This window comes from Colossoma macropomum, unplaced genomic scaffold, assembly GCF_904425465.1.
Source record: "Colossoma macropomum unplaced genomic scaffold, Colossoma_macropomum, whole genome shotgun sequence".
Classification (NCBI taxonomy): domain Eukaryota; kingdom Metazoa; phylum Chordata; class Actinopteri; order Characiformes; family Serrasalmidae; genus Colossoma; species Colossoma macropomum.
In genome coordinates this window covers 12,254,640-12,277,055 of record NW_023494809.1, presented here as the reverse complement: position 1 = coordinate 12,277,055, position 22,416 = coordinate 12,254,640, and the positions used below count along the sequence as shown (strand labels likewise).

The 22,416-nt window shown below is 39.8% G+C and overlaps 1 protein-coding gene across 2 annotated transcripts in view; it reads left to right on the top strand.

Moving 5' to 3' along the window:
- The first annotated feature begins 6,136 nt into the window (after positions 1-6,136).
- Positions 6,137-22,416, top strand: part of LOC118799182 (protein argonaute-3) — a 43,284-nt gene continuing 27,004 nt past the window's right edge. For both annotated transcript variants that reach the window (XM_036558910.1, XM_036558909.1), the window contains exon 1: positions 6,137-6,247. In XM_036558910.1, coding sequence (XP_036414803.1) covers positions 6,229-6,247 — 19 coding nt within the window. In that variant the 5' untranslated portion in view covers positions 6,137-6,228. The remainder of the gene's footprint in view (positions 6,248-22,416) is intronic.

Sequence of the window (22,416 nt, the reverse complement as noted above, 5' to 3'; positions counted from 1 at the left end):
GTGAGGGGCGCTGCAGGGCCCTACAGTGGCCTCAAGACACTCCTGACCTCCCTGCGCTCGAGCCAGTACACACAGCACCACCGGAACTACAAAAAAACTACAAATCCCACACACCTGAGCAGTACTGAATTAATGTGGAGCATCCTGACCTCACCACATTTTTTTAAACATGGCAGGGCTCCTTTTCAGTTGGTTTGTTTTTGTCCCTTTTTTGTTTTTAAGTGTGTTGTTGTATACTACCTTCACGTTCCCGTACGTATGTATGTTCGTATGCAATATGGAGGGGAGGAAAATCCGAAGATTTGACTGCCACCACGACGCTGCCTCTTTTTAGGCCTGTCCGGCAGGCTGCTCTCCAGTGTCCAGCACCCAGGCCCTTGAACCCCTAGTCTGGGCGAAGAAAACCGAAAGTGGACACCCTTGTGTTATTTTAATTCTTGCTCTTTTTGAAGTACACTATTTTTTATTGTTTTCATATTTGTTGTTTTTTTTTGTTTTGTTTTGTTTTGTTTTGTTTTTTAAACAGCCTTGAAGAATGAAAGCTACATTAGCACTTAGAGTTAGCTTGTAGACACAGTGAGCCCGGCGTCTTCGTCTACATCTCCGTACCGAATCCTGCAGCCCAAGCGCGCATGCAAAGCGGTCCGAGATGAACCCCAGCGTGCCATGAATGCTGGGAAACGTATCCTTCGGTGCGGTCACAAGTGTAGCCAATCGTATTTTAGACATGCCTCCGTAGTCACACAGTGGCAGAGTTAGCATAACGATAGATGGACTGTTGAGTGCATTTACGATACATATTAAGTTACTTAATCTTTTATCTGCACACCGAAACCAGCATTATAAACCAGCCAAATGTGATGCCAACCGTTCAAGTTCAAAGAGGCACTTATCTTTTTACAATGTGCATCTGTCTATATGCTTTCATTTTGTCAGGAAAAATGACCATGTGGCATTCCAGCACTTGATTGGTCTACTTGATAGGAAAATGGACACCATGCCTGCTCTCGTCACGGATCTTGCCAGGTTTAGATGATGGAGACTTCTTATGACACGCACACATTCACACACTGGAGGTCTGCTATCCGACCCGAGCGCGACAGGGCCAGGTAAAAGATCAGGATTCGGGACAATTTTTCAAGTACAATGTCATTCTGAGTTATTTTTTAGGTTGTAGATTTGTTTTTACCCTAAATTTTGCGCAGTCTTACAGATTTTCTTTCTCTCTCGTAACATAGCTGTGTCAGGAATAGCTTTGGATTTTAAAGGGTGCGTAAACATGCCCTGAACAAAACAATAATATCTGTCTGCAGAGCCGCAGAGCCACAGTTTCACGCCAGCAGTTTCACTCCAGCACGTTTAAGCCAGTGGCATTCATCACATGCGCTGAAACTTTTGTTTTTTCTTAGCGAGTCTTAGGCTAATCAACATTTTATGTGGGTTTCCAGTAAATTTGTGATAAATTTGCGTTGGGCTAACGTTATATTTCAAGCTTTAGTCTAAAACAAACTGGTTTAAAAGCATATAGAGATTCATGGGGTAAATAGTACACAAACTACAGCTGATTTAGATTTGGTAAACTCATGGGTTATGTAGACATGTAGCTCAGTTAACTTACCCTTAATACAGGGGCTTTGCGTGTACACTTACATGTGCAGGAATACAACTTTACCTTAAGCAGGTTTAAACTGAGTATAAAATTAAGCTTCAGGCTAAAACAAACTTCAGTTTTTGAATGTATCCCTGCTGAAAAACCCCCAAAAAACTATTAAGTGTTTCTGTTTGTTTCAGACGGTTTTGTAATGCATTTTGGTTTGTGGTTTAACCAGTTACCAATGGTTAATTCGTATATTGGCAGCGGTATCTTTTCCTGAATAATAATATGCATGGCGACACATACAACCAGCACAAACAGTTGCTGCTTATATCAGAGACGTCATAAATGAGGAGACCGGCCACTGGTTGAATGTGAATGGGAAAACTGGTAACGCTCAATTTTCCCCACAAGGACTTTGTTTACATGGCACAATCACGCTGTCCTACTGCGCATGCGTTCCGCTGGCCTGAAACTGCCAGAGTGAAAGTGCGGGTGTAAATCTTTCTTAAAAAAAAAAAAACTTGGATTATGAGGGGGAGGTGTCAGGTTGGTGGAATTTCAAAGGATCTTTCCTCTTGATTGTTCACCCTGTGTTAAGTATTTCTACAGTAGCAGCAGTAGCAAGAGGAACTTTAGCTCAGGTGGGCTGGCTAATGTTAACAGTTGTTTAGAGGAGGGCGAATGCTGTTTCCTGCCAAGTTTTATCAGCAGTTCCACAAAGATGCACTGATAAATACTCTTAAGGGGGGGTTCCAACTGGATGCATTTTTTTGCAAACTGTCATGGGTGATTTTTCTGTTCTGACCAATCAGATGTAAAGGAAGGCAGGCCTTTAGTGAAGGTTACAGTTGCTGAGTACCTTGAACTGTATGATTTCACAGATCAAATTTAGCACAACATAAATTAAAAGTAACTTTTTTAAAATGTAGCTTGTTTTTACGACTAGCAGCAGCACACTTTCAAGTTAATAGATCACTTTTTAAAAGGTAACAACTTTCAGCCTGTACATATCAAGCTAGCACAGCTGATTGACAGTTACAATGCTAGTGTAGCTTAGCAACAGGGAGGTATGCATCTAGAAGCAGCGTTCAAAAAAAGTGGTGTGAACTCTAAAGAAAAAAGGACTGTACAGTTTTCCACCTTCAGGAAAAATGCAGTGTGAATCCCCCCTTATCGTATTACAGCTGTGTACAATACCAGTTTTTCAATCCACTCAAGCTCTCAGTAACAAAGAAAAGCTCTGTAAAACCGTATCTGCGGTAATCCATCTCAATATTGTGAGCGTTCAGGTTGGGATTTGGTTCTAGTCAGCCTTGTTTAGGTTGGGTCTCAAAGTCGGAGGTTCGGTTTCAGATTTACCAGTAGCCTGTTCACATTGAGTGTCAAAGTTGCTGGTTTGGGTTTTAAATTTAGCAGTGATTGAGACTTGACCCAAACAGGCCCAATGTCGTGGTTTTAGGTTTCAAATGTATCAGTAGTCGGGCCTACTCAGGTCAGTCTGAAAGTCGTGGGTCTGGGTCGGGTTTGAGTAACAGATTTAGCAGTAGCCAGGCCTGTTCGGGTCTGGTCTCAAGGTAGCAGTTCGGGTCGGGTTTGAGTTTCAGATTTAGCCGTAGTCGGGCCTGTTTGGATCTGGTCTCAAAGTCACGGTTCGGGTCGGAGATGGGCTCATCAAAGTCAAATTCATATTCATAGCCGTGCAGACCTCTAACACACACACACGCACTCTGAAATATATCTTATCTTTTGGTGCACAAGGGCCATCCGGTATCTACAAATGGGCTGCTTCCACAGACTGTACATGAAGCAATAGGTCATTGTTCAATACAAAAACGAACAAAGAAGCAGCATTTTTTTCTTCTTATTCAAACAGTTTCTGACTATGCTCTACTTATACTGCACATTCCACACTTACAGAAGGACATGACATACATGCTTTTCTACACTAACTCCCTCCTTGCCTCACTCTCTTTGTTGTCGCACACGAACACAGTTTTTTCTATGTAGCTACCCACCACTTTCTCCTACGTAGATGTGTGGAAGCTCCACTTTGCTGTGGGATCAACCACAGCCCACTTCCCTCCCATACAAACTCGGTGTCATCCTTGACAAGGCCCCGCCCACATCCTCCCCTGTAGCGCCCATGATGGACACATTACGCGCGCACATCTGCCTCCTCGCGTCTTCATCTCTGGCCTGACGTTTCACGCGTCTGCCGGACGTGTACTGCGTTCACAGGCATCGAAGAAATGGACCTTTTATTTGTTTTTTACTCCGTTTAGAGGACACTTTGTCACCTAGCCATGTCATTGCTGTGGATTTAATGAAATGCATGTTTTAATCAAACTTGTGTTGTGACTGGATCCTCTTAGTAACCATGTTACGCTCCTCCTGACGAATGTGCGCTTATCCATATCTGCCTGTCATTTGATGCCATACATTTCTTTATTGGTTGTAAACTGCACTTCTCGTCCCTCTTACAGCTGCGTGTAGTGGCTAATTTTGTCCTGAAGGGGGTACTGTGGGAGGGCGTCTTCAATTCAGCCTCAAAGCCCCTTTAAAAGAAAAAAAGTAAGAGATATCTGACGTGCAAATGGCCCCTGAGCCCAAATTCAAAGGGATCTTGAGGTGTAACGGTTAATCACACTTTACTTTTGAGTCACTTTTATGAAATGCATAATAAGAACTATGTTCCTATTACGTTTTTCCAAACCAACATCAAAAACAATGTATTTATACCTTATGTAATGGCCTTTTATTGTTAGGCCTATATAATTGGGTCTGCGTCAGATCGATCTGATGAATCCGGGAATAAATGTTATGATGCAGTACTTAATTCTCAGAAGCCACGGTCGCCTAGTGGGGAGATCAACACAAAAAAGGCGCAAAAGAGAGAGAACTGGAGAATTAACTTCACTCAGCCTCACTGTAAAAGCAATATAAAGCCACTGAAAAAGAACGGTCCTTATCATAGCACTTCCCAATAGATTGATTGGAAGGACACACAAACAAGTTATTTTGGCTCTGTATGTAATAGTGTGGGGAATGTGTTGGGGGAGGGTTATTTTTTAAAAGAAAATAAAAGTTGTTTTTTTTACTAAATATGTTTTATAATGTGTCCATTTTTATGTCACTGTCATCAAACAGGTATGCATCTTTTAAAATTTGATTCATCTCTAGCTTTTAGCTATTAAACACAAATAAAGTGTTAGATACAGTTCCTAGGTTAGATTTGATTGTGTACTTTCAGTTTGAGATTGAAGGAATATTTATAAAACATATTAATGATAATTTGTATGTCAAGGGTGTAATGACTCAGAATTTAGAATTCAATAAGATATAGTACATTCTCTGATATAGGTAAAATAAGGAGTGGCTGAAAACGTGGCCTACATTAAGATGGTAATGTTTCCATTTTCAGTTTATTAGAGCAATTAACGTTATAAAAGTACAATATTTAAAACAAAAGTGGTGTTTAAAGAGTCCTGATCTTATATAAACTCGCTCTCACACACACACAAACTGTTTTATGTATTCCTAACAGGGTCTGGAGGTGTGGACTCCCTGTAATTATACATTGTGTCATTTTTATATATAGTCATACATAATTATGGCTATATATAATCGCTCTTTGTAATAAAAACATACGTTATACTTCAGTTTTGAATGATGTGAAAACTGACAAAAAGTACTAACTTATTACACTCTGACGTCTGCTTCTCTTCATTTGGCACAAACCCCTCCTCCTTAACCTCTCGTTCTCAATGCACCAATCAGCCTTCTCTTCTTCTGCGTACCCACCAATGAGAACGCGTATATTTTTTTTTCCACGACCAATCGGCGATCGTCTGAGAGGTTCCCATGTCGTCGTCACGGAGGCTCGGGCTCCCCATATTTAGCTCTTTGGTCGCGGTGGATCGCTGACAAACCGGGCTGGAGCGAAAAAAACGACAAAACACAAAAGTGGGAGTCGACGTTTTAATAACTTAGCACCCTGACAGGGCCGCGGAGAATCCAGACGCTGAGAAAAAGCACAGTCTGAGCAATAAAACCGTCAACTTTTTGGAGACAGTCAAGCAGACTTGACGAAGAAACCGTCGCTTTTTCAGATGGGAATTTTGGCTAGCGAGCTAGTTAGCATGGCAACCAGCTAACGTTAGCTCAGCTCAGCTCCGTCGACGAGACGAGAGAAGCCGACAGCTTTTACTCCTTTCTTTAAAATAACGAGCATATATGCGCCATAGGCTCGTCAGGAAATGTTTGCTGAATGTCTAATCTTCCAGCTAATCGTTATTCCGGACTCTGAATCTCGCACGTCAGCTTAACTTCTTCTTAGCACGCTAGTTGGGCTAAGTTAGCTCGACGTTCGTAAATATAACGTTACGGTCAGTCGGAACGTGTGGATATCGGAGTGTTCTCCAAAAATATTAGGATTTACACCTCGGGCCCCCGTCCAGAAGGGGCAGGAGTCCATCCACCGTCCAAGAGGAGGCACACAACTTGCCTGACCTGTCACACTTGGCTTCGGTGGCCGAGCAGCGACCTGCTTCGGTCCGGACCTCCGGAGTTTTCTTAGCCGAGTTCATCAACTAGGAGCCGGGACAGACGGAACCGGACAGAGACCCCCATGAATGGAAATCGGAACTACAGGTTAGTTTGCTTAAAACACGTATGCTTTTGAAAGGGTGCTTACTGAGTTAGCAAACTTCTCCAACTTCGCTTTCTGAGAACTTCGGTAGGTTAACGTTAGCTAGCTAGGGTTAAACAAACTTGGCTTGTTGCTGTGTAAGTTAGTAAAGCCCTCTAAAACATTTCCATGAGTGTTTTAACCTAACGCTGTAGTAACGTTCCACTCATAAAAATGGTTCTTCAAGGGTTCTTTAGTAAATGCAGTGGCTTATTAGATGGTTCTTCAACACTTCTTTAGTAAAGGCTGTGTTTCTATTTAGAACCTTGACTTCTGTATAGAACCATTTGCATGCTTAAATGATTCTTTCCATGATGAAATAGTTCTTCAGATTGATGGAGAATGCGTTGCATATGGTTCTAAATAGGACCTTTTTGATGTCAAGCTTGTAACAGTAGCAGAACCCTTTTTGGTGCTATATAGAACCATTTTCAAGAAGGTTACACACAGAACCATATGCAACACATTCACTATCAATCTAAAGGACCATTTCACCATGCAAAGAACCATTTAAACATGAAATGGTTCTGTATAGAACTTACTGTTCTAAACTATTGCCTTTACTAAAGAACCCTTGGAGAACCATCTTTTTAAAGTATGTAGAGCCAAAAATATTGATGGTTATCTATGTTTTTGGGTCAAAAGTGCAGAAAAGCAGCTTTTAGAGATGAGAAACCTTCCTATATTCCTTTTGGCGAGTATTGATTAGCCTGTAATAATGTGTAACACTGGATGTTATTAATCTCTTCTTTATTTATATTTTGTAATATTAAGTGTGGCCAATTAAATAAGCCCATCGTTACCAGTATGTTTTGAGTACACTGCTGTATCTCTATGGATGAACATAGGAAGTAAACCCATGTCCTTCGGGAAAAGGAGCTCAAGCCCTCTTTGATGGGGTCAAGCAGACAAGTGTTTTACTACAAGTGACTCTGTTTTAGAGAAAATATATTTATTGCACAAAAGCATGAACACTCTTGAAATTTTGTTTATTCATTTGTTATTAGTATTATGAACAGAGCTCTAACATCTGGTTTTACTTGTGGCGGAAATATCATCCTTCTGCTTGCAAACTGAATATTCTGATTAAAACTGTCCATAGTAGGTGAACTAGCCCATTATGTGTTCTAAAACTGGAAGTGTTCTATAAGTAGTTATACTTGTATCTAAATATAGGTCTTTCCTAGGTATGCACTTGTAGGTATGTACTGAGGAGCGTCAAAGCTTCTGGATGTTCCCAAGTTTCTTTGCTGTAAACATCGCTAAAACAAAGCTGGTTGAAGTAAGATTACAACTTTGTGTTTTAGCACATGTCTCTTACCAAGAGAGGTGGGTAGAAGAGCCTGAAACTATTCTCTCTAGTAAAAGTATGATTTTCTCCAGCTAGGACCAACATGAGTAAGAAAGGTTCAATACCTCTCCATTGTAGAACTCCAGTGGAACTTCGTAGTACATTCTGTATCTGTTAGTAGTCCTGAAGTTAGTTAGGCTCTATTCTTCTCAGTTTAGATTGTTGTAGTCTAAAATAAGAAGCTAAAGCTCCGAAGTGAGAGCTATGAGCAACAGCCAAGCCATTGAGGAGCTCAACCAACTGTACTCAATGTGAAGAACTGGAATGTAATTAATAAAAAAAAAAAAGATTTTTTTCTTTTGTTTTACATTTATATTTAGGCATAGCATTAGCATGTCAATATGTGTTAATGCCTGTATCTAAATTTTAAGTGTTCTCTGGTTCATATCTTCTCTGAACCTTCCAGAACACACATTTAAAGAAACTTTTCAAGCAGATCTGTTTTTCTAAGGCTAAAAAGTGAGTTCATGTAATTTATGATATCATATCTAGTCTTTTGCTCTCATGGGACTATGTGTTTTGTGAATTTAAAGAATGAAAGTTGAATGTAATCAACAAAAAAATCTAGTTTGCATTGTTAGATGTGCATCACTTTAGACCAATCAGAACAAGTTCTGTGGCATTGTTCCATAGATTACTAGGTTTGGTTGTTGGACATAAATGAGCTCTATTTGAAAAGTATCAGATCCGTCTTAATGCTTCTTACGTATGCAACGTGCTAAGTCTAACTATTTCCCATCCACCTCTGCTGGACTGAGTCAGTGTACTTTTGGTGGACAGGTGGGTCTGTCCTCCTAAGAGTGTCTGGCATACGTTGGAAAAACCCCTCCCAGTTGAGAGATGATGTGCGATAAGGTTAATTTTCAATAGAAGCGAAAGCACAAGGGGGGGGAGGGGGTTTCCCCCAAAAAGATTGTTCAGTGCTCATCTCAGCTTGAATGATAATTCTGTTATTCACTTCAATTGAGTGTCTGAGGAGTAGAAACTGATGACATCATTCTGGACATTTTACTTATTTCATACTTTTACTTGAAAACTTCCTGACTAATGTTCATCATTTATTTGTTATGATTGGAGAGTGATGTGAGCTAAATTTGCATAACCACAGTGATGGAGCACAGAAAAAGCACCACAACAAGGTATTGTGAAGTTAGAGGTTTCAAAAGGACAGAGATCACTCACCTGCATGTGACTTTTAACCTGGCTAATCTTAATTGACCTTAAATATGTTGTGTGTTATCTTTAACATGACATTTGACTTTCACGTTTATGACGTTTCCTTTCATATCATGCTAATCAATAAAATAAAAAAAAACGTACAGATCGCTATTTAACTCTGCATGACTGGAAGCCACACAGTTGTGTGGGCTGAATGATAATACAGCGGATTTCTTTTGCATAATTTTTATGACATTTGTTTAATGTTCATAAACTAGAATGATGATCAGATTCACATATTTATGGATTTCAAGTTCAGAGCTTTAGCTCACAGTGTTCAAAATATAACAGAGGTAGTCTGTATAGTGTATGATGGTTGGATTTTTGTTACTGTGGAGAGTGGAAAGCACTGCAGATGCAAACACAATAATCATTTTTGTCTTCTCCATGTTATCATGGCTTCAAAGATAAACTTGTATGCTCTCCACTCTGTTTTCTAAATAAACCTGTCTTGCACGATTGAAATGTTGGCTTCCTCCAATATGACACAGTATATCGCTGTTGTCGGAAGAAAACCTTGTATCTCCATTTTTGATGTTTGTCAGTTTTTGACATAATTTGAAAATACATGTTGTTCTTTATAATATATGAAAATTTCATGATGAATTGGCTAAAAGAAATGACCCAAAATGGCTTGGAAAAAAATCTGGTTCCATTGACTTACATTAAAAGTAAAGTAGGTTTTTGCCTTCTCCTGTAAAGTTACCATTTTGGAGATACAAGGTTTTCTTCCAACAACCGCGATATGACAGTTCGGGAAAAGGACATTGTTGATTGTATAAAATATAAATAGAAAATATATTGATATCACTCTTTTGCTCTGTTGATTTAATTGCAAAACGCTACAGCGTTTCTGTTTTGAAATGGCACTGATCCTGTACTTGGTATTGATATCGTACTGATGCCATTAGAAAATGCAGGGTCTTATCCAGACTCCAGATAGAAAAACAGTTTTACTAAAACATCGTACCTAGACAGAACTTTTTCTTAAATTCTATCCTAACTTTAAGACAATCCCAGAGGTGTCTTAATTCTGTTTTAACCGTTTGGTTCTATCGTTTTATGCAGTGACAGGTAACAGTTCTTTAAAACCAGCATAATGAAGTACATTTATTTACACTGAAAACGGTACTTTGACTTGTCAGTGTTTTTGGTAACCACATGTTTTTTTCCTTAAATCTCAGACACTGCAGACACTCCACCATCCCCTCTTTTTACCTTTGTGTGTTAATGTTGGTGAAAATCAGATAAAATATTACAGTGATGGTGGTGAAACTGTGGAGCGGTGACGCTCTGCTAAACTGTCACAATATTCTTAACTTTGAGTTTAACGTGCTTTAGTTTTGTTTAATCAGTAACGGTAGCTGAAGTTAGCTGTCTTTCTAACGAACTTGATGATGACCTGTTTACATTTCAGCTGTGTATGGTCAGTTGCTAGGTAACAGACATGACATTTGATTGTCAGCTTCGCTTGAGTAATTTTTTATTTTGTTATTAGTATTGAAGAAACGTCATGTCTCACAAAATTACAGATGGTATGACATTAGGTCAGTTGCAGTGTGAGCGTAGCGCTAACAAATCGCGCACAAGTTTCACTGTAACCGCAAAGAATGGGCTGACGTATTTCGACCGCCGAGCACTAAAACAAAATCGCAGGTGTTCACGCAGCTTCTGAGGAGCGCACTGAACCCTAAAACAAAAAAATGCTCCAATCACTGCTAATCACAATTAATTATCGCAATCACTGTGCCGCTTAAAATAATTGCAGTTATTATTTTTTGTCGTTTAGAGAAAGCAAGCTTTTAGTGGGTGACTGAAAGGTAGAGCTGAAAGCTGTGGCGGTGGAGACATTCAGTGCTGAATGGGATGTGACTCACTTTTCTCCTGTAGAAGCGTAGGAGAAGCCCTGTCGCGCCATTTCAAGTGCGTGGTAAATTTGGTGGTGCATGGACGGACCCCTTTGTTCAACATGACATGCTTAACAGTGCGTGATGTACCAGGTGTTTCCTGTCATTGTGGGCGTCACCCTCAGGAAGGAGGGACACCCCTGATGTGTTTGTGCATGAAGATGGTTCAGGTGGCTTCAGAGCTTGTTTGATGGTTTTCCTACCCAGGTTCCTGTTGGGGCTGTGCAATGTAGTGGACTTGTCAGTGTGCTTATAGATCTTTGTAATGCTGATATCCTAAAAGTTTGCAAGAAGTCAGCAGTGTGCTAATTCAGTTCAGTAGGATTTGTTCAGTAGCACTTGAATGCTTTCCATGACCAAAATCTGAGCCAGTGACACAAGTCATAAACTTTACACGCTGTTTGAAATGCAGAGAAATCATTTGTTACCAATGCTGACAAGCTGATGGCACCATTTTCAACTTAGTAGCCATGAAAACAGCCAAGTTGTGTTACTTGGCACATGTGCAGTAACATATACGCCACAAGGCAAAGAAAAATATGTTGCCTGTTTAATGCCTGATGTGCCCCTATAACATATGACCTATGAAAACTTAATTAGTATAATAAAACAAAGAAACAGAGACTGATAAAAAAGCAAAGTGTATTGGATGGCGAATTGCAATTGCAGTGCATAGCCGTATAGTTGCAATATGATATTTTGTGCATTAAGTCCAGCACCAGCTGAAATATTGAACTACTGCTTTACTTCCTCTTCTGAACACACACTTTAAATTAACACAGTGATAATTAGCTCCATTTGAGAATAATTTATGTGGGTAAGTGTTTGATTTCATTGTTTTTGAAGTACGACAGTAGTAGTGGTCAGTATACTGATTGAAGTTTTTCCTTAGGTCCCTTCCTTAGTTTGGTCAGAAATGTTATGCTGTGATGCTATACATAAGTGCAGATGATGCTACATACAAACAGTGCAAACCACGCTAATGTTAGCCTGTGTGGCTGAATGGCTGAGTCATGGATATTTTAGTCATGTTTCAAATGAAAATTAAAGCAGCAGTCCCTCAGTCACCTCCCGCTGTCTCCAAAGTTAGTCTGCTTTGTTTTTCAAGTAAGGTAACATAAAGGAAAGGCTAGTCTTTTAGAGTTAGCCTAAGCCTAACATGAACACCACAGTGCTTCGATTCCCTCTCGTAACACCAGATAAGCCGTCTGCCTCGATCAGCTGCGGCGGACGAGGTCATGGTCTTGAGCCATGTGCGAAAAGGAAGCCATGGATCAGCCGGTACTTAACTGTAATAGCTTACAAATTCATGCCGAAGTTTGTTTCTTATTTGAATTTCCTGTTCCACCTAAAAATTGCCAGTAGTATGCTGATGTCTCTGTGGCTAGCTAAATTTCCCGTTCCACCTTAAATGGAGCAGCAGTTACATTCACAACTGCTGCTCCATTTAAGGTGGAATGGGAAAATTCAAACAAGAAGCTGGCGAATAGGTGAGGGTTTTAGGGAAATGATTCACTGAACAAATAAAATAGTTTTTCCTCTTCATCCAAAATAACAGGTTTGGTATCTGACTTTTGCTTCTTTTGTTTTGTACATTAGCTACAAAGCTAATATTGCTTGTTAGCTACATTATCCTCGTAGCTCCAGTGTAAAACCAAAGAAGCAAGCTTTGGATGTAATACATGTCTTGGCTCATCAGCTACTTTTGGGGTATTTTTTATTTTTTGGTGAAGTTTCATTTCACCAAATAGACCTCTGAAAACTTTCATTTCACCACATAGACCTGTTTTTTTTCCCCTCTCTGTTTGACCAAAGTAGCCCTCTCTGACTTTTGATCCTGATATCTTTTGGTAGGTGCAAAAGCAAACCATTCTAAAGTTGATTTGCAGTCTTTTCCTTTCTCTCTGTCTTTGTGTCTTTATTTATGTCTTTTTGTGTCTCTCTTTATTTCTCTCCTACCCACCCCCTACTCTAGTGCCCTCTCGCTCCCCCTACCCCAGTGCCCTCTTACTCCCCCCTTAGACTTCCATAAGCAGACAGCATATCATGGCTGGTTTCTATGGAGAGTGCAGTTTGCAGTAAGGTCTGTTGTGGCTGGGGGTTGTCACCTCCTCCTCTTTTATCCATAAAGAAAAGTGGGGGACCCTCCTTTTCTTTTCTCCCTTTGCAGCTTGACACAGTCCAACATGTTAGGTTTGTTTGTTTATTTGCTTTTTCTAATCTGAAAATAGGCTTAACATCCAACGTCATGATCTTGCGGAGGTGTTTGTTGGTCAGTTTGCCAGGTGCTCCGTCTCAGGACTGTTAAGCCGAATTCTTAGGGCCCTCTGGAGTAGGCTGTTGGAATGGGGAATGTTTCGGAGCAGTAGCAAACAAATCTGACTGTGTGTAGAGAGAGAGGGGCCTCTCTCTGCAGGGGCAGTGGGGGCCTTTTTTCCTTCAAGATGTAGTGGAAGGTTCAGGGAGGTGCACTGTGCTCTAGAGATTGAGACAGAAAGCCAAAAGGCAAAAATTAGGGAGTTTATTTGAAGGAGAGATATACAAGCTTGACAATGGGTGGTCGAGGTGTTGTGTTTTATCATTTTATATATACATACATACATATGTATACATATGTATACATATATATATGTACAAAGTCAGGTCTTTTAAAGGAATACTCCAGCATTTTAAAAGCTAATCTTTATCTACTGTCCCTGTAGCATATGATTGATTATCACGCATCAGTGTTTTCCTGTCTTTTAATATGTACAACTTGTTCCACAGCTTTTTCTGTTTTAAAAAAACGTTATTGTTATCTTAGTTAGAAAATGGATCTCACAAGTTCAGTACCTGACTTCTTGTCCAACTAGAGATGCAACGATATAGGACTTGTTGGCTAATCGATATTAAGTTGAAAAATGCTAGACTGATCTTTTAAGGGGTTTTGTCAAGTTTTAAACATTTTAAACCTAACTGTCTTCATAGCTTTTTGCATAAATTGGGGTTTCCCTCAGAGATGGATGGTTTATTGTGGCTCTCCCGCTGTCTCTCTTTATCTCGTGGTGGTAGTACGGTGGTCCTCTTTGCAACAGAGAGTCCCATTCACTCAGATGAGGAGAAATCCGCTCCCAGAATGGATCTCATTCATATGGCCTCGCTCAACAGCATGCTCTGGGTCCAGACTGCTTTTCCTCCGTGCTGTCCAATGTGCCAAAAACTGGGCGCCTTCTGTCCCTCCAGACCAGGCCCTCAGGTTTAGACCTGTTCATAGTCCAACACTGTTATTCACAAAGCAGCTTGTAGGAATGCTGATTCAGGGTCGGATTCCTCGCCGCTTTTATGGTGAATTTTACGGTGACTAAATGGATCCTATTCCGGTGCCTGTATTCACACATACTGTGATCACCTGATCCCTCAGAATGACAAAGTGAAGTTAAGAAGACAATGACATGGCTTTTGTTCTCTCTCTCTCTCTCTCTCTCTCTCTCTCTCTCTCTCTCTCTCTCTCTCTCTCTCTCCAGACTTTCTGATGTAAAGAGTTGCAGTAGTGGACTGTGCTTTAATGCGACTGAGTTACCTTGTTACTTGCACAGCTGTTTCCTTAGAATGTACAGGGGCTGAATGATTTGGGTAAAATATGCAATAAACTGTGACCGAAGAGTTGGGCCAGTAACCGGAAAGTCACGGGTTCAAATCCCTGGGTTGACTCTAGGTATACCTGGTTTTGCTCTGTAGGAGATGCAGTGCTCTTTCTCGACTGGGCATAGTTAGGCAGCAAAATGACAAATTTCCCAAATGAAATTGTACAAATGAAGTACATACATACGTAGTCTGATTGTCATTTTTCTGACCAATATTGTGATTGCGGTTTAAATTATGATTATCTTCTATAAATTGAAGTACAGGCTTGGTGGTTGTGATGTCACAGCACATGGGTATTTATTTGCTTCTGATTGGTCTAACTCTTCTAGAGGCAGATCACAAGCTCAGTGTTATTAGGTTAAATTTTCCCGCTTAAAATTTGATAAGTCAGTGCACTCTTTCAAATTGCGATTTTGATATAAAAACGATTAATCTTTCAGCCCTAGTATGCACACTTGCTCACTCACACAGTTGTGCGCGGTCACTCTGTACGTACACACTCAGCGCAGTGACTGACGGCTTTGTGCCGTTCCCCCCAACATTCAGCCTGTTCCCACAACCCAGATCTCTGTGGATTAGACACACAACAGCTGTATTGTGTGTGTGTGTGTGTGTGTGTGTGTCTCTGTGTTTGCTATACTATGCATATGCAGAAGTAGAGGAATCAGTAGTGTATTTGTCTGTGGTTATTAGGAAAGATACAAAAAATGTAATGCAAGTTGTCCTGTAGTAAGCTGAGATTTTATCTTGGCATATCTGATATATCTGAAAAGCTTGACAGTTTAAAAAGGGGGGAAAAAGGATGTCCCGATGGTCCTGATCAGCCAGATCTGACCGATCCACATCTGATGGTGTTTCTTAGTCGTGGTCGTTAGAAGATTGTAACAGCACATTGCTAAGTAGCCTGCTCGGCCATGCACTTCATTGATTTATTTTTTACATTCTGAATTCTTCCTACAGTTCTGAAACTGAAACCGCCATGCAAGCATCCACGGTCTTGTGTTGGATTTCTGGAAGACTAAACCGCAATACCCCTCGTACCTCCCCACAACCCCAGCCCGCTCCCACCGATGCTGGTGTAGACGTTTTTATCTTTTCACAATTAGCACTAACAAGTGTAAATCACTAAATTATTATTCAGTTTAGTGTAAGGGCAAGCTAGAACCATGTTCTTTAGTGTTCTTCTCTTTGGTGTTCCAAATGGCTGGTGATTTAATAAAACCCTGTATTTTTTTCCCCAAAAATAACAAAGTTAAAAAAACAAAACCAAAAAAAGAAAAACAAAACAAACAAACCAAAAAAAAACAAATCAGGGGTATGGACTGAATATAGAGTGCAGTGGGGTAAAATAGCCTTAAAGGGACATAAGCTACATTTACTTGGGACCGTTCTTTGAAAAGTAAGGTGTATGCTCCTAAGTGAATGTAGGATGTGTCCCTTTAAGGCTGTTCTACCTCATTGTTCACTCTATTTATGCCACTGTCGTAGAGGTGACATGAATTGACATTAACCACAACTTGCGGCAAAGCAATTTAAATATCTGCAAAGCAGAACTGTTTTAAAGCATAAAATGCCCAAAACAGCCCAACTTATTCTTCCAATATCTGTAGAAAAACTCTCAGTACAGCGCGTATAAGCATCTGCCTGTAGATTTATGGATATTTACCTTCACGCTTTCATTTTTCATGTTCCTTTAATCCCCCACTACTACCCCTATGAAACTGCTGCCTTAAACAGTAACATAATCAAATAATAAAAGACCCAATAACGTTTTAAAATCCTGAGGGGAAAACAAGGCTAGGTAACCTGCGGCATATCAAAACAGGTTCTTCTGTTCTCCTTCCAGGCTAAACTGTTGACCCAATGGACATGTAAATATTTACAATGTCATCTGTTTTCATTTGATAACATTTGGATTTGGCGCTACCTTCTTTTCTCTAAAACCAGCTATGAGCGATTTTCAGTTTTGAATATTGAACTCGGCAGGCTCTGTGAGTTCATAAAGTCATATGCAAAAGATTTGACACCCTTGGTCAGATAACATTTTGTTAATTTTCCAAGTAAAATTAAGTGAACACATCCTCTACAGAGAACACATTTTTGCACATTTTGATGCAAAATTACTGTTTGTTTGCTGAATTTAACATGTGACCTGTGCAAATGTTTTCTGTGTTATGCTTTGTTTTTCCCAATATGTTAAACTTAGCAAATAAGTAGGAATTTTTAGAACAATGTCATAGTTAGGTTTGTTTTCTAAAGGATTCCCTTTGTTTCCCCCTGATTGCAAGGTTCCAGTTTTCCACAGAGAGTCTCTCGCTCTCTGTCCTTCTCTCTTTTCTAGAGGTTGAATTAGTATGGAGTAGAGAATACTTAGGTTTCAGTAGTTTCTTTTCCTGGCTCCTACTCTCCTTGCTGTTTTTATAGAGTGGGATTTGCCCCCTGTATTTTTCAATGGGATGTGCGTGGACCAATATTATATCACTCAAAAATGAGATAATGGGCCCCAGAGTGGTGCAGTCGTCCAAGTGTTGGCCCTACCATCAGGGCAGTGCTGGCTCGATCCCTGGTGATGCCAAAGCCATCCGTGGCTGGGAGTCCAAGAGAGCATAATTACTCTGTCTCTCTGGATGGGTAAGATGGTTCTCCCTCTTCTCCATCACTCAGCGTGATGCTAGCCAACATGGGCATCTGTTAGCTGGCATCTGATAGCAGCCTCCCAGCATAGTAGCATTGTGTAATAGGAGGAGACCTAACTAGTGTATGGGAACTGGACATGAGAAGACCATATTCAGGCTAAAAATTACAGCACAACCAAAATTTCAAACATTGTGCTTTATTTAGCATTTATGGGAAAAGCAGTTTATGTTAAAGTTATAGTGATTTTATTCTAAAAAGAGCAAATAATTATCATCAACTGGTGATTTACTTTGGGTTTTTGTGAAGCTCAGCACATGAATTGTGTTCAGTATATTTACTCTTTCTTCCAGTATTTTTATGGTTAGGGTGTTTTAATTATATACTATTTAAATTATTATAACTCCAATAACTGTGTATGATGTTAAAGTGTAAAAGTAAGGTAAGCTGTATTGTGACAGTCTCCCTGCAAAGTGCACACCAGGGCAAATCATGTTTGCACAGTTCTAATCTGAACAGTAAACATTAGTAATGCGGGGGTAATTTCATGTTCATTTCTATTCTAGCGGAAGTATGAAAGGTTCAACAAATAGCCAATAATTAACATCTGTGGTAGAATGATTTCAGTTTGAATTAGTGCAATTTTGAACCTTTTCAAGTTTGATAATGCTAAAAAAGTGATACCTTTTGATAGTATGATCAGTGTTTCCTCTAGGACTAGTTGTGATTTTTCTAACCAATATTGTGATTGTGAATTAAATGCATTTCTTTTGTATAAATTAAGCTCCAGGCCTTTTTCCCCCCTTAGAAAGACCAGCCCATCCGTTTTCTGGGCTTGAGGCTAGTATGCTCAAAATAATGTGCCAGACATTATTGTTGTAGTACTGTTATAACATTAAATTTCCCCACTTGTGTTGAAAAATGTAGGATATAATGAAAATTACAGGGGAAAAATGGAAAATTGCACTCTTTGAGATTCTGATTTTGATATAAAAATGAATCTTTTAGCTCTAACAGTGACTGCCTGCACAGTAGAAAAAATGTGGGAATTAAAACATCATGTTCAGGAAAGGAAACATGAATGAATGTCTGAACAGCAGGTTGTGTTGTAGCTCATATGTGAGGTGTGTGTGATGCTCCTGTGGGGTGTGTGTGAGAGATGTTCTTGAGCGGTGACGTGCGGAGGTGATTGGTGTGCTCTTACGTTAGAGCTGTTCTCTATCCTGCGTGATTCTGATCTCTCGCTTTTTTCTCCTTTTTCATGTCCGTGGCCTTGGTGCTTTGGGCGGCTTTTTTTTCCCCTCTGTGAGCTCTGATGATGCTCTACGTGTGTGTGTGTGTGTGTGTGTGTGTGTGTGTGTGTGTGTGTGTGTTTGAATGAATTGGATGTGGGTGAGTGGTGGTGAGGGGGCGTACGTGGGAGAGAGAGAGCTGGACCCTGAGAACATGAGAGAAACAGGAATGAGAGAGAGCAAGAGAGAAGGAATATGAGAGCAGAAATGAGAAAAATGGATAAAAAAGAGAAAGAATGGAGAGGGGGGAAAGAAAAAGAGAAACAAAGAAAGGAGGAGAGAAGGAAAGACCAAAAGAGCCAGAGAAAGAAGGAAGGAATATGAGAGTGGAAAAGAGGAATGAAAAGAGAGGGGAGGGCAGGCAGAGGAGAGGAAAAAAAAGAAAGAAGGAAAAAGATTGAGCGAGAGGAGGAAATAGGGAAAGGTGGGAAAGACTTTGAGAGTTGATCTGCTGGCTGAAAGAAGCTCCCCTGACTTCTTTCCTCCTCTCTCTGCCTTCCTCTTTTCTCCCTACAAACTGTAATGAATAGTAAAACCCACCTGTTCTCTTTCTCTTACACCCGTAGTTGAATCTGAGAGCTGAGAGTGTTACTGATGCACAGATCCAGTACCAGATATTGGAGTAAAAATGAACAAAATCAGCTCATTTCTGTAACAAATCTAAACTTAAATGTCACTGAATTGCTTGTAGCACAGCAAAACGAAGTGAAGTAAAGTAGTGGTGCCATGATGTGCTTCTTCATTTTCTCTGGCCTTCAGCGGAAAGCTGCAAGCAACAACCTTAACCCACTCGAGTTCAAACACAGACAATACATCAGTATGTTTTGAAATTCTGTAGAATTTCATGGGATGAACTAAGCCTTAAATAACAAATACTGTTATAATAATCTTAAAGTAAATATTAGGCTACTAACACTCCCCCTCCTCACTGCCACAATATTTCTCCCAGTATTGGTCCACAGCCTGGTGATTGAGAACCTATAATATACTACACTTGACCACCAATGTGAGCAAAACTGTAGTACTTTATATCCCTTTTAAATCATAATGGTTTTTCCTTTTAATATTGGCTTCTCCCGACTCTGTGATGCAACTTAACTTGTCCTAACAGTAAGCAGTGCAACAACAAAATGAAAACACTCACATTTACAATTAATAGAACTGTCTTCAAGCTTGTATGTGTTGTTTGCAGAGAACAAATGGTATTATTTTTCTATTGTTAAGGTCTGAAAAAGATTTCAAAAGCTTTGAATGTTATTTTAAATATTGTGCAGCATCCCTGGAGTAGATTGGTATAAGAAGGGAATACGTGGTATCAGTGCATCCCTGCTTTGTAGTATTGAAGTGTTTCGGTGGCACCATAAAAGTGTTGAATTCCATACGCAGCCCTAGCCCTCTCCAACATTGTGTCAGGGTTCAAAGTAGAGGGTTACCAGCCTTTTTAACCGACTCTGAGACTGTGAGTGGGATGTCTGAGGCTTCTTAAAGCACGGTGGTCATTTCCATCACAATTGACCATGTAGGAACACTCAGTCTCGTCTGGAAAGCTCAGACCCTCCCTGTTCTTTCAGCTGGGTGTGAACGGCAAGCGGGGTTTAGACGGCATGACCCGCGTCTGCTTGAGGAGATCACCACCCGAGACAAACAGCCATCAGCTTCCTGACAGACCCGTAAACAAGAGCACTAGCTCATGCTGCAACAGCTCACGCTGAGCTGGCGAGAGCGGCAGCCTTTTGAGCAGGGATTTGTTTTGGACCTGACTGCTCTCTTGAAGGAGAGACACATAATGGGCCTCTATAAAGGGGGTTATGATTCACTCACATACACAGATTCATTTTTCTGTGACTAGTTTTGAGTAGGAGTGGGGAGGTGTCGTGGTGTAATAGTGAATACCAGTGTGATGTTATCTCACAGTGTTTTTTTTTTTTATGTAATGATGTAATGTAGTAGCTGTAGCAGTAACAGTAACAACAACAACGTAGTGACAGTAACACAGGCAACATTCTCGATGACGGTATGATAACTGTGACAGTGACAATATGATAACAGTGATTGAAAAATAACGTTTATGAATTTGCTTTTTGTTGACGGGGGTCTTGATGGGTGGCATGGTGAACATTCAGCAAAGCTAATAGATTACGTCGATAATGTTTGTGTTGGTGTGAATGTGTCGTGATGTGGATTTAATCTAATTGTGAATGACATAAGACCAAAATACGTACAGCCTTGCCCCCCACCCAAGACAAACTGTACATGGATTTGAAATCATTCTTGCCATCTCTCTAAAAATTTTTAACAAAATTTGTTGACAGTATTGGCACAGATTAGCTTTTTTTTATGTTTTTGTCACACTCTTGTAAATCTCAAATAATATTACCTTATGCACTACTTGTTGTTGTAATAATAATGCTAATAGTAGTAGCAATAATGATAATAATGATAATATCAGCAGTTGTAGTAATAGTGGTAGTATTTTGTGTATTGTGAGCTTGTCTCTATTGCCTTTATAGTGAAAAATAACAAAATATTGTGAAATAAAATTCACGATTTTACCCACCCAGTGTCAGATATACCCAAGGGCAAAGTTAGGTCTGTCACAATTATTGCATAATTCCCTGATCACAATTCTTTTTTATTTATGTCACAATAAACAGAGTGCAAATTAGGTGAATTTTCATCCACTAGTTTGAGGGAAATGTCCAAAAAAGAGATAAAAGCAAGAAAATAAATTTATTGATTCATGTGGTGGATCTTACAAAAACAAAAGTTCTAACTTGGTGCTATAACACCTTTAGAGGGCAGCAGTAAGTAGTGCTTGTTTATTTGATGTTTGATAACAGCTTTAGGGGCAGCCGTGAGTAATGTTTGTTTTTTAGATGTTTCTTAACTTTAGAGGGCGATGGTGGATAGTGTTTGACCTCAAGCTTAGTCTCTTGGGAGCTAATAAGTGGCGACAGTTCGATGCATAATAGGTAATCGGACACTTTAGACTTTACTGCAATACTTGCATACAGTGAACACAAGCAAACAAATTATTTAATACAATTATTGACCTGGCAATAAAAATGTCATTTAAAAAGTTCATGATTGTGACAAGCCTATGCAAAAATGCCCCATATGTAAACTTTTTGTTTTTCCAAGGTTAGAGGCTACAAATGCTGGCAGAAGTTCTATAAATCATGCTATATCATATAACAGTTAAAATTCTAAATGTAATTAAAGCAGTTTAAATTAAATGTCATTATCACTCTTCACTCATCACTGTCTGCTATTCTGAACCTGACAGAAGGAATGTGCCCATCTGTTGAAATTGAACTGCTCTGCTGCTGCGGTTGAAATCAAGTTAAAATGTCTTTGAATATTTTGCAAAGTGCCCCCATTTGAATATAGAATGTCCCTGTATTTCATTCAGTGAATGCAAAATTGTCCCTTAAAAAAAAAATTCCTACCCTGCGCCCACCCCTGGTTCTGAGGGCTGTTTAGCGTGTACTGCTGGTTTGAGCCACAAGTGAAACTTTTTCTACACCCTCTCTACACCCAACTGCTTTACAAGAATGATGTCGGGGAGGTTTCTGTTTACGAGAATGACGTGGCGGAGGTGTGACGGGGCATTGTGACGGCATGCTTTCAACAGCACATTCTGATCTTAGTGTGGTTATCTCTGCACTGTTTGATGTTGAAGGATCAGCTGATGTGGCAGTCATATTGAGAGCAAACCACAGGCTTGTAAGGTTTAGTATCGTCCAGGAAATGTAGACGGTTATATCTTTTGAAGAAAGTAATATGTGTGTTCACTATTACATGGTTCTCAAAGTTTAGAAATTAAAACTGACCTTCTCTGTGAATTGCGATTGATTAGTTGTTGTTCAGCATGATGAAGATGATGATACACATTCTAAAATTCTACTTCACTCTCTTACAGTAAGAGACCGAATGTTGGGGTCATTTGTACTTAAATACTTTGTTGACCATGCAGTGTTTTAGCATTTTCTTTTTAACCTTTTTAACTTCTTTGGACCACCGGTGGTTCCAAAATGCACTTTGTCATATTATTCATAACTTTGATATTACATAAGCTACATTGAAAAGGTGGGTGTCATATGAGA